General features: G+C 44.1%; 1 protein-coding gene and 1 non-coding gene across 6 annotated transcripts in view; both read left to right on the top strand.

Annotated features, from left to right (window-relative positions):
- The window catches only part of LOC121706557 (sodium-coupled neutral amino acid transporter 3-like), a 48,623-nt gene that overhangs the window by 9,043 nt on the left and 20,541 nt on the right, over nucleotides 1–19,039 (top strand). Inside the window, exons 2-10 of one of the 5 annotated variants that reach the window (XM_042088377.1) lie at nucleotides 10,487–10,674; nucleotides 11,459–11,491; nucleotides 11,851–11,883; nucleotides 12,153–12,185; nucleotides 12,588–12,620; nucleotides 12,786–12,818; nucleotides 13,038–13,131; nucleotides 13,267–13,382; nucleotides 18,909–18,982. In XM_042088377.1, the coding sequence (XP_041944311.1) occupies nucleotides 10,568–10,674; nucleotides 11,459–11,491; nucleotides 11,851–11,883; nucleotides 12,153–12,185; nucleotides 12,588–12,620; nucleotides 12,786–12,818; nucleotides 13,038–13,131; nucleotides 13,267–13,382; nucleotides 18,909–18,982 (556 nt within the window). In that variant the 5' untranslated portion in view covers nucleotides 10,487–10,567. The remainder of the gene's footprint in view (nucleotides 1–10,486; nucleotides 10,675–11,458; nucleotides 11,492–11,850; nucleotides 11,884–12,152; nucleotides 12,186–12,587; nucleotides 12,621–12,785; nucleotides 12,819–13,037; nucleotides 13,132–13,266; nucleotides 13,383–18,908; nucleotides 18,983–19,039) is intronic. The other 4 variants (XM_042088378.1, XM_042088379.1, XM_042088380.1 and 1 more) reach the window with 4 other exon arrangements.
- Nucleotides 3,560–3,717, top strand: LOC121708112. The gene has a single exon (XR_006031590.1). It is a non-coding gene; the product is annotated as a U1 spliceosomal RNA (small nuclear RNA).

Here is a 19,039-nt window from a genome sequence, read left to right as displayed (position 1 = left end):
CCCAGCGCCCTCCTGTCTGTCCTTGAGGAAACGTGCCTCTCTGTCAGGTGAGCGTACAGTGTGGAGAGTAGCTGCAGGGAAGTGTTGGCCTCTGTCAGCAGGAAAGAAATATACATGTTTACACATCTTCAGCGTTAGTCTCACCTGGAAGCTCAAGGCCATCACTGGGGAGAGCGGCCGCATACATACAATTTTATGCATTTTCCCATAATGCAACAGCACATCTGAGCTGCCGGATAGATTTTCATTTTGAGGCTGTTTTTTCTTTATCTGTTGTCAGTATAATATATTGAGTTGTATGTCTGTTGCCTGTTCTTTATTTCAGGCAGTTATAGGATTTCTCACAATGCACTTCAATTTATTGGTATTTTTTTCTAACATTTCAAATATGGTTAAATTCAAATATGTTTATTGAATCTATTTGTCAAGGAGATGAAGTTGTTCATTTCCATGTCTGCCGGTCTGTCTTAAGGAACGTAGCTGAGTGAAAATTTCCAGAGAAGATGATTGGTGTGTCTGGCACAAATACACACAGGGAGGGATAAGGAGCATCTCATCTCTGACTCACAGAAACAGATTAGGAGTTTGTGAGAGTCGTACTCACGCTGACACCAGAGATGGAGAGCATTTCTGAGTCAGACTTCAGCAGTGGTGTCAGTCTGATTCAGAGATGAGAATCTCAGTGTGACTTTGCGGTGTTGCAAATCTCTGTGTGGCATGTGTTTTGACAGAGAGAGAGAGAGAGAGAGAGAGAATTAATCTGTTATTCACATAGTCAGCTAATAATTCAACAGCTGTGGTGATCAAATCCTCTCTGCGATCCAGAGAGGAGGAAGAGAGGAAACAAGATGAAAATAGAGGGATTCAGAGAAAGGGAGCGAGAGGGAGAGAGGGAAAGGAAATGATTCAGAGAGAGAGAGAGAGAGAGAGAGAGAGAGAAAGAGAAATAAACAGAGAGAGGGTTCTGAGAAAGAGGTTATGGAGTATGGAGGTATTAAAAGGTAGCGATGGCAAGCCATCCAAGAGAATATCAGGTGCCTGTGACAAATGAAGACCTCTTTGCAGGAAAAAAATATTAAAATGGAGAAAACGGAATTGAATTGAACTGAACTGAACTGAACTCCTGACTGTGGGGTGTGTTGTGGGGTGATGTCATTTTAAATAGTACCTCCCACTAAAAGAGGTGCTGAAAAAAAAAACACATGTGAATCTCAGCACATCTAATGTTCATCCTCTCTGCTGACAGAGCACACTTAATTGGCGGCCTCCGGTCTCGACTGACAGGATAATCTAGTCACACACCATGTTTAGGATGAGTACAGTTAATCACTTTGTTTACACACACACACACACACACACACACACACACACACACACACACACACACACACACACACACATACATATGAAGAGGAAAAGAAGACTTATTTCTCTCAGTTTTACAATAAAATCTAGAACCCCCTCTCAGCATTGAAAATATGACCATGTTATTTGACAGTTTTCCAGGCAACGCACCAATTTCCCCAAGGTGACCTGTGTAATAGGTATAGTACTCATAATTCCAAGGCTGTGGGTGGAGCCGTTGATGACCTTATTTTTTTTATTTCAATGCCAAGTAGAGCCTCAAGCACCATTGGTGCCATAAGGAGCTCAATGTTGAATCAATGTCATTGGTGTGGGTGAACTGACTGTACTGTATCTGTACGAAGGAATATGTTGCTGTGGATCTGCATGTATATGTCATGGCAGTTGTGTATGCGCTGAACATGAGAAAACAGCTTCATCAATCAAAATGTTTCCATTTAGGACACATGGTACTCAGAGACAGGGAGGGAAAGAAAAAAGATACTGAGAGAGATGGGGTGGGCTATGTCGATGAGGCTCTATTTGCAGAACCTCGGAGTTCCTGGTATATGCAGCCTCTGGAATAGCTAAACGCAGTTCTGCCACGTTTACATTCATATTTTCAGTCAGGATATGTGCTTTAGATGGAAACAAATTATTTTACTTCAAGCTAGATTGATGTAACATTCTAGAATTGCATAGTAATTTGAATAAAAAACATTTATAAATGTGAATTTAAAACAGAGATACTGCTAAATTGTCCATATTGGCTCAAAATGGGTTGTAATGAGAGCAACCAGTGTCTAGCATCAAATGAAAGCTTTGCATGAGGTTAAGAAGATCAAAAGCTTCATTTTGACAGGAGTGCACCTTTAATCCACTAATGCTGGTGAAATGACCGTGAAAAGCGTGCAGATTTACTCACTGTAATAACAAATATTACCAGACAGAGCGAGATTAATAGTAGTAGTAGTTGTAGTAGTAGTAGTAGTAGTAGTAGTAGTAGTAGTAGTTGTAGTTGTAGTAGCAGTAGTAGTAGTAGTGGTAGTAGTAGTAGTAGTAATAGTAATAGTTGATTGGTGGTAGTGGTAGTAGTAGTATTAGTATTGGTAGTAGTGGTGGTGGGGGTTGGTGGTGGTGGTTGTGGTGGTAGTCTTTTATGTAACAGATTTCATTGATAGTAGATATAGAAACTGTTGGGAAACTGACCATAGTGGCAGGATTAGAGTTGTCACTGTCTGTGCGTGTTAACAATCCTTTTGATTAGTCACAGAGGGGTGTCATTTCCTCTCCCACGCCTGTTTTTACCATAATATTGATCACTCCCGTAGAGGGGTCATTTATGGATGGTGGTAGATGTTGATACTGACCATGACATGGTTTTCTTGCATCACTAGAGCTGTATAAACATCCTGACTGAAAACAAAACCTTGACTTGAGGTTGTGATGTCGGGAGACTGGGTGAGCTCCCATAAATCATTAAAAAACAGACTGCTCAACACCATGCTCAGTTATCAGCCCAGCAGACCATAGTTTAGACCAGTGTTTTTCAACTTTTTTTGTGCCACGGCACACTTTTGACACTTAAAATGTCCCACGGCACACTAACATCCTGTGTGAAGAAAAAATAAACATACCATAGCCTAAAATTTCAAATAATACACAGATATGGCCTTATTATGACTTCTATGCAAGACCTGCTCAATAAAACAAGCGCCCTCTGTTTCATTTGTAGGTGACTATATCTAATTTAATTGTTGTTATGAACTGGATATGTGATGATTCTGTGAATACTGGATATGGGGCCCCCGTTGTACAATGCCTGCATACCACAAATAGTGCAATCATATAATCAATGAGAGCATGTGGTTATAAATTCTTTGATGCAACAGTTGCTTTTCTGGACCAGTGAGTGACATTTGGGTAATTTTCTGCGGCACACCTGATGATCTCTCACGGCACACTAGTGTGCACCCGGCACAGTGGTTGAAAAACACTGGTTTAGGCAGTGTGTTGACATAGAATATGATCTTGACTGTCAGATGTATTGTAGGTGTGTGTGTAGTCACTGTGTGTAGAGACTTTGATATAAGTAAGACACTGACTGAAAGGTAAGGTTAGGCATAGCTGCCACTCTCACACATTCGATTGGTGTGAGAGTGCGTGGAGCCAATCAAGTGAATGAATCTCATGGTCAATGCATGAGAGTTGGCAGCTACTTACCTGGCAGGGGTGATACAATGATCAAGAAGCTACTTACCTGGCAGGGGTGATACAATGATCAAGAAGGTTGTATTGGATCAATTCCTCAAATGTGGGAATCTTGACTGCACCATTTCTGGTAGTGGGGGACTGCGTTCGTGCTCTCCGCTGATTTTGGGGGCAGCCGTGGCCTACTGGTTAGCACTTCGGACCTGTAACCGGAGGGTTGCCGGTTCGAACCCTGACCAGTAGGCACGGCTGAAGTGCCCTTGAGCAAGGCACCTAACCCCTCACTGCTCCCTGAGCGCCACTGTTGATGCAGGCAGCTCACTGCGCTGGGATTAGTGTGTGCTTCACCTCACTGTGTGTACACTGTGTGCTGTGTGTGTTTCACTAATTCACGGATTGGGATAAAAGCAGAGACCAAATTTCCCTCACGGGAACAAAAGAGTATATACTTATACTTATACTTATACTATGGGTAAGGTAAGGCACATTTATTTATATAGAGCATATTCCACATAGACCACACACACACACACACACACACTTATAAAAGTGTCTTTACACATACAGACATGAATAGACTTAGGTAGGGTAGGGATCTTCTCCATGTGGCCATTTTAAGTATAATTAGTGGTGATGTGGGTGTGATTTACTTTGTTATTATACAGCTCTTCAGAATTCAACAATTAATATGAACGGGCGGGCCTACCCAACATTCGGAGGTCAGATATTTTCATGTATTGCAAAATGATAATGACCGCTGTCAATGGTAATGGGCTGACAATATATTTTCCCTTACTTGGCCCATATGATTTCATTGTATAGCTGTTTTGCCCTTGCTGGTTTTAGTGTTCTAACTCAATACAGGACAAATGTTCATTTTTACTTTTGCCCTTAGTTGGACTTAACTACATTTAACACTAGGAATAAAAAAAATCCCCTTTAAAATGTGGGAAAGACCATTATGCAGGAACTAAAAGTGTTAATAGTTTTGGGGTCATACTGATGAGATGCCACTGTGAATGTGTGTGTGTGTGTGTGTGTGTGTGTGTGTGTGTGTGTGTGTGTGTGTGTGTGTGTGTGTTTCCTCACTTGAAAGCCAATCCCTCATCAGTTAATGATAGTCCAGATTGCCCTTCTGATCAAGGGTCCCGGATATAACCGTGGTGAATTAGTGAAGCTTAAAGCTGCAAACTTCTGAGAGTGTGTGTATGTTGTGTGTGTGTGTGTGTGTGTGTGTGTGTGTGTGTGTGTGTGTGTGTGTGTGTGTGTGTGTGTGTGTGTGTGTGTGTGCAGGGTTGGGTAGTAACTGATTACATGTAATCTGGATTACGTAATCAGATTACAAAAATCAAGTAACTATAATCAGCCCAGATTACAATAAAAAAAATGTGTAATCAGATTACAGTTACATTGTTGGGGATTACCTGATTACATTTTATCATGCAAACAATGCAACTTTTTTATGATAGCCTAGCTATCTTTTAATTTGACAAGCTTGCCGGTTTGATCCCGAGCAGTAGAAAAAATGTGGGCGGGGGAAGTGGTTGAGCACTGCTCTCCCATGCCCACATCCACGGCTGAAAGTGCCCTTGAGTAAGGCACCTAACCCCTCACTGATCCCCGAGCACCGCTGTAGCAGACAGCTCACTGCTCTGGGTTGGTGTGGGCTTCACCTCACTGTGTGCTTCTTCTCACTGTGTGTTCACTGTGTGCTCTGTGTGCTTCACTAATTCACAGATTGGGAGACCAAATTTCCCTCACGGGATCAAAAGAGTATCTATACTTACTAAGTTATTTACTATTGGGGCAGGTCTCTCGGCACACTGCCTGATCTTTTCCTCCTAATCTCAATGTAGCCTCTTGTTTTAGTGTTACCCGTTTACTTTGAGAAAGTCACCAGGTCCCCTGGTTGAAAAACATCCCAAAGGAATAATTTTCTCACCCCCACAATTGAAATGGACATGGTGTCATTTGGGTTAATGCTTCCTTTTTTATTCCGATCTCAGGCCATGTCCCTGGGTCAAAACAAATCCAGCGAAAGCTAAATTCATTGTTAAATTCATGTTTGGAGAATAGTGATCCATGATCACATCCATGATGACTAAGTGATCAATTTTTGGATGGGGTGAAAATTTCAACCACCAAAACACCACCCCCAAAGTGGAGAATAGCTATAGAAATGTATTAGTTTTGGGTGTTTTTTTCAGACAATGGGACCAGGTGACCTCAAAGGAAATGGTAATACTTTTGGAGGAAAAGATCAGTTCATTCACACAGGAATGCTTTACTCAGAGCAAAGAGATTTCTTAGATGCAATAAAATAATAAAGAGAAAAATAGAATGAGAATTCTTTCATCAATTCAGTAGTGGTGTCTTTTACTTAAGGGACATATTTATTGAAGTAATTCTAAAAGTAATCCTAAAGTAATCAGATTACGTTACATATTTTTGGTAATCCAACTGATTACGTTACTGATTACAAAAATTGCCATGTAATTTGTAGTTAGTAATGGATTACATTTCAAAGTAATCTGACCCAACCCTGTGTGTGTGTGTGTGTGTGTGTGTGTGTGTGTGTGTGTGTGTGTGTGTGTGTGTGTGTGTATCTGTGCGTGTTAGAGAGAGAGAGAGAGAGAGAGGCTTTGTGGGTGCATTGTGTGTCTCTGGTGTAAATGTAAGCATGTATGTATAGATATGGGATTGTGATGTGTGGGTAGATTTGTGTATCTTTATTTGTGTGAGTACGTGTTAGAAACAAGAGAGCAGAGTGTATTAGAAAGTGATTATTTCAGCGACAGCTGCAGTATTGGCGACAGCAGAAGTTCCTCTCTTTCTTTTCTCTCTCTCTCTCTTTCTCTCTCTCTGCCTGTCTCTCTGTTTGTCTTTATATCAGAGGGAGTGAGACAGAGGCAGGCTCAGAGAGTTGGCAGTCTGTGGGAATTGCGCGAGAGGGACCTGTCGGTGCGCCGGGGGGCGGTGGTGGTGGTGGTGGTGGTGGGGGGGGGGGGGGGCGTGAGGACGTTTGGGCTCCGGTGGTAAAGCAGCAGCTTGTTTGGTATGCACCTCGTCCTCGCTCTCGATGACGTGCAAACATTCGCACTGCTGACGTCAGGGACACAGGACAGGACAGGAAAAAAACACGTGTCAGCATTGCAACCATCTCACCAGGGTCTACATCACTTGTTCTCTTTATCTTAATCTATCTCTCTCTCTCTCTCTTTCTCACTATCCCTCTCTTTCTCTCCTCTTTTGAATTCTATCCTTCAGTTCTGTTTTTTGACTCCTTTTGACTCCACATCGAATCTGTGAGTGTGACCGCTCTGAGGACACAGCAAGCAGACAGTTGTGACAGCTGTGGATGATCATTGATTTATGCCCGCACACACACACACACACGCACGCACACACACACACACACACACACACACACACACACACACACACACACACACACACACACAGACACACACTGCCAATGTGACATTTCCCTGTTGCATAAGCGTGTCTAGGGCCCCTTGCACAGCGCCCTAATCTCATGCCCATGGGGCCCACCCTTCTGTTCCGATAAAGACAAGTCCCCAAAGCCCCACCACAACAGCAGCTCTTCAAGGTGCTCCAGCTTACATGGGGGACTAAAGAATCTCTCTCACTCGTCTTTCTCACTTGCTTGTCCTTGCTCTCATTCTCCCTCTTTCTCTCTCTCTCTCTCTCTCTCTCTCTCTCTCTCTCTCCCTCTCTCTCTCACACACACACACAAACACACACACACACACACACACACACACACACACACACACACACACACACACACACACCGATCTATCTTAATGTATCTTCTTCTATGTCTCTCTCTCTGTCACACGTACGCAGTTCTCTTTCATGTCTTCCTCTCTTTTGCTCTCTTTCCCCCTCCTTCCCCCTCCTCTCCCTCTCTCTCCATGTGTATAGCTGTGTGGTGTGCAATGCCAGTGAAAAGAAATGGCTCGCTATAAATAGCCATTTAGAAGGAGCCCAAATTACGGGATCTTTAATGAAACCCTTTGAACTCTGCAAACCCAAGAAAATGTCTCGGCTAACCCAAGAAATGTGCATGCAAAGGCACTGAAATAGCCTCTCGCAGTTGTAACAGATTAATGTTTGAATCGTATCTGATGATTAAAATCTCAACTGACCCTGTGTTATCTGAAATTATGAACATGAGATATTGTGTTCCTCTGTTAGTTTCACAGCACTTCACACAATCAGATTCTTACAGTTGAATTAGACAACAGATGCCTTCATTTAGATGTCCTTCAGGCATGCATGTAAAATATAGCACAAAATCCCACTTGTGTTTTCACACCCAAACGGGGGTGAGGCATGTCACATTCTCTGGGCGGTTAACACAATTGTTATGTGTGCCGTGATTACACACCAATCAGACATGCCAAGTGCTCTGATCGGAAGGAGCCGTGCCAAGGGATTCTCCTGGAGCCCAGCCAGCCAATCACATTCCTCCGCTCTGCTCTAATGTCCTGGTGTGCTCGCCCACCCTCAAATCACTCACATGAGTTGACCCAGAGGACAGTCCATACACACACACACACACACATGCACACACATGCTCAGACCGTCTCTCCAAACACACACACACACACCATCATTCCTCCAAAGCTCCACATTGCCTCTAGTGGCCTGGGTGCCCATACTTAAACTGTGTGTGTGTGTGTGTGTGTGTGTATGATTAGTGGGCTCCGTTCTGACAGTCGCCAGATTTAAGGTTAGCATTTTTCCCCCGAAAAAGATGGGGGGGGGGGGGGGGGGCAATGAATTACCTTTTCAGGCCCTCGAGTGTCCCAGCAAGCAACAGCCAAAGGGGGGACCCTGGCCGTATAATGATGCCCTGGCACAATAGCGCCACTGTTCCAGCAGCCCGTTCCCAGGAAACTGCACAACATGTGGCATTGTGTGCCATGTTTTGCTGCCCGGCCACGTTGCCCGGCTTTCGCCAGCCCCAGCCGAGAGCCCTGGCCCTGGACACTGAGGCACGGCATCGTGGGCCGGAGGAAACGTTGGTGTGAGGCTGCCCAGTCAAAGCCAGAGGGGCTGGGCCGCTGCGCAGCTTACTCTAAATTAATTTACTTGTTCATTCACTCTTGCTACGCTCTTTAATGAATGTGGTTTATGGTATTTGTAGCAAAAAGAAATGTGTGTTAAATGTGTGTAGTTGTGGAAGAGGAGGAGGAAGGGAGGCGTTTTAGAGGAAGGACGGTGTGCGATTTGGGCCAAAAAGCTCGAGGTCTGGAGTGTTTGTGAGGAGGTTACGGGAGTTATGCTAAGCCTCTCCTAATTGAAGAAAAGGAAAGTGGAAAAGGAACTCGAAGGGGAAAAAACGCAGGCAACAAAGGGAGGCAGAACTGGTTCTAGGCTGGTCATAGCTGGTTCTGCAGCATGCTTTCATCTTGCTGAATGGGGCTTCGTTGGTGTGTTGTGTAGATGAAGCCCCCCTCTCTTCCTTCTCTCTCTCTCTCTCTCTCTCTCTGCCTCTCTCTCTCTCTCTCTCTCTCACTTTCCCTGTTTAGTCTGAATAGTTGATGAGAAATTTGCGCTGGGGCTCTTTTCAGAGTGGAGGACCGTGCAGGGCGATGGGGGGGACCCCCTGTCAGACGGAAACCTGGAAACGTATATGGCAGCAGGGCCTTTCAGAGCCTCAGCTTAAAACCCCTCAGTCATCTGTGAAGGGAAACTACAGGGAGCCTGCCACCGAGGGGCCCAAGAGGCCCCCACAAAAGGCACCCCTACCCTCATGTGTCATCATGAATACACACACACACACACACACACACATATGCAAACAGACGTATACACAAACACACACAAGCACATGCATGCATACACACACACACACACACAAACACACTCACTTTCTCTCTCTCTCTTTTTCTCTCTCTCTCACACACACACACACACAAACATACACACGACACGTTATTTCTCTCTCTCAATCTCTATCTATCTATCTCTCTTTCACACACACACACACACACACACACACTCGCCCCCACTGGGAGAGGAAGCAGCAGATAAATACGTGTCATTCGGATGTGTGGGTGAACTGATGTCTCAATAACAGGTTTTAAAGGGGACAGAGGGGGACAGGGGTGCATGAAAAGCCCTCTCTTGTTCTGTGATTAAGAGTTCTGACTCCTGCCTTTAATGGCGGCGCCGTCCTCCTCCTCCCCCTGATGCTGTACGGTGGCTGGTGTGTCTGTGTGTGACTGTAGGCAGCCTTGCCTTCATCTATCACCCCCCCCCACACACACACACACTCACACACACTCACAGCGTGCTTGCGAGATAGAGACATGATTCCCAGAGGCTGTCAGCAAGGCTCCTCAGTCCTCACCCATCTGTCCAAGCCTGTTACCTCACTGTCTTGACTCTCCCGTCTTCACATGTTAAAGAGGAAGTAGCTAGGTGCTCTACTGGGATCCCCTGTGGTGTTGGAAAGGATGGTGGAAAAATCTGACTTAAAGTGCAATGCGCAGATTGCCATGAGACGTGTGGTGGCTATTTTTGGCAACAGTAACTAGACACAAGAAGGCATGCATGTGAACACGTGGAAACCAAAAATGCAAAGCCATGTCAGTTTGAGAAAACATGTACAGTACATACACGTTTGCATACCCAAGATGTTGTCTTGATATATTTGTGCAGGAACATAGGTGCACATATGGTTGTTGTCTCCAATGAACACACTTGAAAACAGATAATGCTCTTTTGCTCACCAATGCAAATTTACAGGACTGGCCACACGGAAACATACAGATAGAAACACACACAGCCTTGCCTCTCTCACATGCGCATATGATGGAGTAATGGATTTGTGTATGTGTTTGTGTGTGTGTGTGTGTGTGTGTGTGTGTGTGTGTGTGTGTGTGTGTGTTTTCAGACACCTTAGAGGAGAGAGGAGGCCAGTCACCAGGACTTCACACACTCAGAGAGGGATCATTGGGCGAGTCCGTCTGCAACCATGGAAGCTGCTCCATCCGAGATGAACACCATTCCCAATGGCAAGGGACATGAGACAGCGGAGGGGACGACCTCTTCTGCCAAATCACCAGTCGACAACTCCGCACAGTGAGTGCACACATTTATATACGGTACCAATCTGAGGACCTGAAACATGATGATGACTTATAAGGACACAATGCAATTGGAGACACACACACATAAAATAAGAGGAAAAAATAAGATGTAAGATGTTTTCTTAGATGGGCTGTCCAGCGTTAATTCAAGTAAGCATTTGTTTATGCTGTCTTTCAGCTAGCGTAAGATCTTACAGTCATGCCATCTTCATAAGGTGAACTTCTGATATGATGCCCATGCTGCGAATGTCACTGCTAGTGGGATACACGCAATCACTAGTTATGTGGCAGAGCACACGCTATGCACCTTGTTGATAATGCGACACAAACCTGAGCATATAACTGTATGTGTATCTGACTTGGTGTGAATGGATGTATGTGTGTATATATCACAAGGAGAGAGAGAGAGAGCTAGAGAGAGAGAGAGAGAGAGAGAGGGAGAGAGAGAGAGAGATGCTTGTGTGTTTGTAAGTGTGAGTGGGCGTGCATGCATGCGCTTGTGTTCCAGTGAGTGTTATGCACACTCTGTGCCATGGTAACTGCCCTGGTTATGTCCTCTGTCCAAATGTTGCCCTCACCCTGCCCCGACCTTTCCAACTGCATGTGAATGATTGGTACCCAGAAATCTGTGAACTACATTTGCTTGTCCTCTAAAGTGGGACGTAGTCGTCAACAGACTTTTTTGCTTCACTGTGCTAAGGCCTGGCTTCTGTTTTATATTTTATTTCTTTTGCTCTCGTTGGACTGCTGGGCTCTCTCTCTGTATCGCTTTCCAGAGAAACTGTATCCAGCTGTACCCAAAACTCAACGTAAGTTGCTCTAATAGTTAAGGCAGTGTTTCATCACAGGTAAATGACTCCGATATGTTTAAACAGACAATGCATATGTCAGTATATTACATGCAAGCCTGTGGCCATGAAAGTGTATCACATCAGCTCTATTGTGTGCGTAGCTTTGTCCAGTTCTGCTACCTTTTGTTATCCATTGTCATATATAGTGAATAGTCCATTCCTCAATGTCAGCAACTTTTGTTCTCACACAAGGTCCCTAAATGAGGTGAGAAATGTCCTTGTCTCACCCCTGTAGTCTCTAAGGAATGGTTTCTATTGTGTTCTTATCTCTCGTGCTCCCACTGGATGCTGGATCCTCTCTCTGCATCGACTTGCAGGGAAACTGCACCTAGTGCTGCACAAACTGCCACGTAAGTCATGTTGGTGAAGGGGAGACTCAGGAAATATGAACTGCTACTGATATCCTAGGAATACCAGAAGAAGAAAAAACAGACCTCACTAGAACCCATCAAAAAGTATCAAAAAATCCACATGCTGCTGTTATTAGACAAATACCATATATAGACAGTGGCATTATTATGTTCTTTCCAATGTAGTTACTGAGGATGTGTTTGTATTGCCTTCCTCCTTATGCACTCACTGGATACTGGATCTGGGATATTCTCTGCTCGTCTTGCAGGGAAACCGTTCCCAATAGCACAGAAAGCACAACGTAAGTCAGGGTCTGTTTTTAGGTGACGCATGTTCCAGCATTGATTTGCAATGTGCATTTGTGTGTATGTGTGTCTGTACAAAGATGTAACACACGTCCATCCATGCCTGGTCCTGTAATCCTTGCTGTGTATTCCAACATGATATAAATAAAAGTATTAAAATGTGTTTTTGTCTATATATCTCCATATTGGTGTGTGAGTGTCTCTGTGTTCTCCATCTTTCCTTATGTTATAGTAGCCTTTAACAATTCCCATGGCATCGCCAATACATCCCCAAACATCTGTCAGTTGTGCACCACCGAATATTCTGATTATAACACATGTTTATGTTCCCTCGTCTTCTCTGTGTTGATATAATCTCTTGCCCCTAATGCATCACTTTCTGCTGGATGAATTTAAAGGGACGCTGTCCCCAATTGTACAGAGAGTACTAAGTGAGTGACACTGCTCAGTATACTTTTTTTTATAATTAAGGTCTATGCCATAATTTGCATCCCATCTTAAATGTGTCAAAAATTGCCCTACTCATTCCTTCCCTATTATGACTCAATATTCCTCATTACTCTTTGTGTGCTCTCTGGATTCGGATTGCCTTGTAGGGAAAATGCACCTAATAGCACTCAGAATGACACGTAAGTAATACTTAGAAAAACTTTCATAGTCGTAAACATTTTTGTTGAAATGACAACGAGCTTGGCCTATAATGACTGACTCATTTTCATGTAGACAGAAGTTCACAATTTAAGTCAAGAGGGCCATTCAGGGAGTCTGTGTGCTTTGTTCCTTAAATCGTTCCACCTTGCACTGTGCTTTGTCATGACTGTTGTTCTGTCTCTCTGTTGTCTCCCTAGCACCAACAGAACTGAGGATACTGAGGCAAATCTGGCAGAAAGCCATGAGTTTTTGTCTCCTGTGGATGACAAAAAAACTCCACGCTTCACAGATGTAAGTACACAGCAATAATAGAAATGTTGTATATGAGGCTATTCCCGCTAGGCGTTTCTTTTTATCCCTGCTTATCACTCACATTCTCTGTTGTGAATCTGTCTCTAAAATGTAAATAATTTTTCTTTTCCTCAGTTCGAGGGGAAGACCTCCTTTGGAATGTCCGTGTTCAACCTGGGAAATGCCATTATGGGCAGTGGAATTCTGGGATTGGCATACGCCATGGCCAACACTGGCATCGTCTTGTTTTTGTGAGTCACAATGCAAGCATATTTTACAGACACTTGTTTTGATATTGATGATGAGAATTAATAAGATTGTAGACTAATAGGTTTGGAACATAATCTCTAACGACAATAAGAGACATCATCATGCATCCTAATTTAACATCAGGGCTTGTTTAATTCACTCACGCCTAAGTTGTCTTCAAGCAGAAACATATTCCTCATGAGTAAATTCCCCACAGCACTCACTCCTTGAATGCAACAGAAATAATATATTTTTTCATTTACCGGTAATTCGTTTTAAGCAACCGAGAGGAATAAGCCCCCTGCATGTTCTTATGTTCTTCCCTTAATTAAGCAAACAAGATGTTCATTTATGACACATAAATAAAAATGAGTCATTGTTGAGCATCATGGTGTCAGAGCAAGTAGCCTACTGATGAGGTTGCACGCTCTCCCTAGTGTGCTTCAGTCGTAGATGAGAACTAATCAGTCTGTAGCCCTCAAGAGATGCAAAGCTTAAGGAGACCTTAATGTTAGTCAAGGTGTCTCATTAATATGGTAATACAATGACTTTGGTGCTGTAGTGGTTCTATTACTATGATGGATGTGTGTGAGTTAGCCACTCTTTACTTAGTGTTAGGCTGGGTATGTATAATGGAAGATCATGCATGGATGAGTTTACACACAGGGGTTTGTTGTTGTGTGTGTTGTGCACAATTATGTCTCAACATCATCTGTAGTCACAGCAGCAAGACGATGCAATTATTTTGTAGTTTGGTGGTTCAGCCCAGCGAGGAAGTTACATAAGAAATAAGCTTTGGATTTAGAGTTGCCACGGAGCTGTGATAAAGTTCATTATTAGGTGGCAGACTGTCGCGTTCGCCCTCTTTCACAGCAGGGTCGAAGGCGATCATAGCGGAGGCAAACATGGAACATGCTGGAAGAGAGGCGGTGGGAAAGTCTGAATATCTGGGAACCAAAGGTTGTGTCTGCGTAGGCTCACAGCTTGTTTTACCGCTGTGATGTGAACCCTGCCGTTGTGGGAGCCTGGATTCCGAGAAAGCATATTAATCAAACATAGGCTGCAGTATGCCTGGGAATAGGGTGGTATAAATGGAATTTGAGGGCTTTTGCTCTATATGTCTTTAAACAACTGACTGTGAGCTGCCAGAAGTATTTGACATTGTATGAGGTATGACACTTTAATACATTTGAAGTGTTGCCTGATGGCAAAATCCTGGGGCTGGATGAACATTTTTGCTGAAAGCTATAATGGCCTTTAGAGACCATCTATTCAGAGGACTATTTTGAGTGCATGTTGTATGGCCAGATATAGGGTGTGATGTCCACTTTCATAAAATACATTTCCATTAGAGTGCTGGACAGTGGACACTTAGCCACAACATATCATTTACCTCCATTTCATTCATGTAACATATGACAAGGTGAGGAGAACCACCTTTTACTCCCTTTGCATTCTGTGTCTGTTCCAAGCAGCTGGGTTTCCTATGCTCATGTTTCTCATACCACCAAAGCACACAGGCCTACTTAAAAAAAATTAAAATGGTCTTGTGTATAATACATCACATCACTCTATACCAGGCGTGGGCAAACTGCGGCCCGCCGGCCAATTTTCAAAACCCTATGTGGCCCTTGAGCCAAAAAGTTTGGCCACCCCTGCTCTATACTCTTGCTTATTTTTCAAGGCCGTCAACTACTGCCTCTATAAAAAAAAAGAGCGACCGTATTGGTATAAAGGTAACGAGGTGACCCGGCCCTGAGTAATGTGGCTCTGTGACATTGTTTTGTGCGGTGTAAGCCATGGTAATGCTGCTGTTATTAGAAATGTTAGATTAGCCGAGGGATTTGTTTACAAAATGACCTTCATGACTATTACACAAGAGGTGTGAGAAGGATGGTAGGGTTTGGGATTGTTATGCTCATGCCAGGGTTGTGTTCAGGCAGGCAGAGTTGCTCCAGGACTCCTGGTCATTTGTTCACTGTAAGTGACAAGCAGAATTGTTTCTGCCAATTTGCAGGAAAATAGGGCTAATGGTTTTTAATCTGCCATTCTACGCACTATGTCTTAAGAATGTCTTTGAAAATGTAAAAATACGATCACAAATAACATTCACTCGCTACATACAAAATGTAAGCTTTTAATCTGAAGAAACCCCATGAGGATTTTCAAAGTGGAAAAAAAAAAAGTTTTGAGCCGTTTAGTGTGACTGGACTTCCAAAGATGTCTGTGACGGTTGAACCCGTTGTACCCAAAGCAGTGACTTCTCCCTCTGTCCAGAGACTGAGATGAACTCCGTGGCTTTCCTCCCACATCTGACAGTGCAACCCAGCCACACAGCCTGAGCCACACGCTCATTTCCTCCCACCACAAAACAGGGCCTTCCATATATGTAGGTCTGTGGTACAGTACAGCGTGGAGTTAGCATGGCATCAGTAAGATATTCACTCGCCAGTGACGGCCTTTGTATCAGTTTCATGCCCACAGATTCATTGTGTTTATCTGCTGACCCCTTTCTGACAGTGAAGTCCACGTGGCCTAGGTTGGTGTGAGGTAAAGACTAGCATTGTGTTACGGTTGATACAGCTGATTGAGAACGTCACCTTACAGGTTTTTGAAAGTTAATATAATGTAAATATAATGTAAGGTTATAACTTTACTGCATATGAGTAAGTATAATGATTTGACTGTGCAGAGTGTGAAATGGGACATCACTACATTAGCAAATGAAATAGGTAAATTATATGCTAAGTAGGATAGATACAGATGTTTTGATGTTGCCCTGTCTGCCTGAGCCCTAGCCACCATCACCCAGAGGGGACAGAGGCCCTACATAGCAGCAAGCTCACCCCGCCTCCACACACAGCACTGACAAGAATGAATGAAACAAAAATAGAGAAAACAAGCACACCCCAGACCAGAAAAGAATCTTACATTTCTTCCACTTCTTTCTTTCTCTCTCTCTTTGTTCTTCCTTTTTCTTCTAAGCGCCTACTCTGAGCGCCTTGTGACACAGCCCATGCGCCAGAAAGCCATGATATCCAGGCTAAGCTTTTCTCTCTCTGGCCTCGAGGGCTGAAAGGCTGAAAGGCAACAAAGCCGACTGGTTGTCCATAGTGGCAAACGCCCCTCACTTGGGCCTAATGAAGCCTCGGGGGATTTTTTGGAGGTATAGCAAATGTAGGCGTGATGTAGCTATGTGTCAGCAGTTCGTTCCGACAGAGTGATGTAAGAGGGAGAGAGGAGGTGATCGGGATTATTTAGCAGCCATTTAACACTAAAACATTTAACACTAAAATCTTTGGCTTGAATGAATGAGTGAGTAAATGTATAAAGTTACTGTAGCCTTATATTGTAGCATTATATTGTAACATTTAGAGATTGTTGGCGGTTATTAGTTTGGGCAAAGATAGATACACAAGATAGATACACAAAGATCAAGGTATCATAATCAGATGTCTGTCTCTCAAAGGAAGAGGATGTCTGTATGACACAGTGTAATGATGACGAGGAGGAGATGATGTTAGATTAAGGTGAGCAATGGGGTTGATACTGTATGTGGTCTTAAAATCTTGTGAGAGTGATGGAATCTTAGTTGATTCCATGGGACTACCGTTGCTAAGACCTCCATCTTGTTATTCCCTTTCCACTCTGACGGTAGGGACAGGGAGTGGAGACAAGATGAGTGGTTGTGTCCCGCGCCACGGTGTCAAGGCCAGGGCGGGGTGAAGTCAGGACACCCTGCCATGAGAGCCTGACTGGAGACGTCAGAGAGAAAAGAGTGCATGACGTTAACGGGGCATCAGTCTGCTACCAGTGTGCCCTCTGTCTGTCTCTGTTTTGCCCGCTCTCTCTCGCTTTCTCTCTTTCTCTCTCTCTCTCTCGCTTTCTCTCTCTCTCTCTCTCTCTCTCTCGAAGAGCAGAGGAAGGATAGAAGAAGGGTGTCAGTGGGGGGGGGGGGGGAATTGAGGTCACATCTACACTCTCCAGACGTCGGCGGTGCTCTTTTGTGGCCGTGATATTTGTGGGGGTGATTGTGCGGAGCTCCTCCTGGCTCCGGATGCCAAGAGCGGGCCGGGGCGTTTAGACTCACCGGGTCGCGGCAGGGCGCACCAGTCTGCGCCCACATGAATCAGACGACCTGTCCTATATTCCGCCCCCCCTCCACATAGCGTCAGCTGACTTAGCCAGGCCCAAACTGGGCATTACTGTCAAAAAAAAGATAGGAAAAGTGGGAGACGGAGCAACAGTTGAAACCGAGGTGAAAGTCGTGTTTGACCATGGAAACTGTCCCAGCGCGTTTGTTGCCAAGATAAATGAGAGACAGAGTTGGAGGAAAATAAATGAAATAAATACAGCTCCCTTTTTCCCACTCTCTGTGTGTGTGTGTGTGTGTGTGTGTGTGTGTGTGTGTGTGTGTGTGTGTGTGAGAGTGGTGGTGTGTGTGAATGTGTGTGTGTGTGTGTGTGTGTGTGTGTGTGTGTGTGTGTGTGTGTGTGAGTGGTGGTGGTGTGTGTGTGTGTGTGAATGTGTGTGTGTGTGTGTGAGTGGTGGTGGTGGTGGTGTGTGTGTGTGTGTGTGTGTGGGGGGGGGGGGGGGGGGGTTAAGATCGAATTTCCTTGTAGGAGACCAGATTAGTGTGTTTGTCCAGATGTTGGCAGCTGGAGGCAGAGGTTGTATTTTTGGGGATATCTGCGGCTTCCTCTCACGATCGCTCGCCAGTAGTTTTCCTCTTTGTTAAGGCACTGGCCTCTCCTCCCCTCTTCCGCGCTAAAGACGAGGCCACAAATTAAAACAATTAAAAAGCTCTTGTGTTAATGTCAAGATGTCTTCTTTTTTCCCTCTTTTCTCAGAAGCCAGCATGAGCCCACTGGAGGTGAAGTAGCTCACACTGGGGTGCATGTATGTGACCTCATAGGAAAGACAGGATAACAGAGAGAGAGAGAGAGAGAGGGAGATAGCGTTTTGGTATTAATTTTCTGCAGCTGCACACTTCTTCTATCAAGTTTGTGTCTCCAGCTGTAATAAGTACAGAAAGAAAAAGAAACACTATCCAGTAATGTGTCATTTCAGCTGTTAAGAGGTACTTCCCATTATAATATCTAAGTATAAGTTCACAGATGACTTTTTTGCACAATAGTTAGCTTCTATATTAAAACAGAATTATGACTGAAGTTTGACTACTAACTCATGTTGTGCATGCAGCAATAACAATGTGTTAGCACATTTAAATATAACACTGTCACCTCCATAATATGTCGATATTCATTATTTGTCAATCACAGTGTATTATACAGTAGGCCTCAACTTTAAATACCAATACCATATTTGGAACTGAGATTACATATGCCTTTTAGAGATGCATGCTTAGAATGGAATCAGTTAGCATCAATAACAGATCAAGAGGGTGATTGTGGGATGTCATTGTCATTGATTATCCTGCAGCAGCTTAATTCAATAGGAGCATGTGGGGCCATGTGAGATTCATGGCTGATCATGGCTGTTGTTGTTGTTGTTTTCTCTCTCTGTAGGTTCCTGCTAACGGCAGTGGCAGGCCTCTCCTCCTACTCCATCCACTTGCTGCTCAAGTCCTCAGGCATTGTGGGTAAGTTAGGCCCCTGCAGCTGGAAGAAAAGGATCATGGGAAAAAGCGTGCCTCAAA

This window comes from Alosa sapidissima, chromosome 4 (assembly GCF_018492685.1).
Source record: "Alosa sapidissima isolate fAloSap1 chromosome 4, fAloSap1.pri, whole genome shotgun sequence".
NCBI classification, from domain to species: domain Eukaryota; kingdom Metazoa; phylum Chordata; class Actinopteri; order Clupeiformes; family Clupeidae; genus Alosa; species Alosa sapidissima.
Note: the sequence above shows the minus strand (reverse complement) of the source record. Positions and strands in the feature narration are given on the sequence as shown.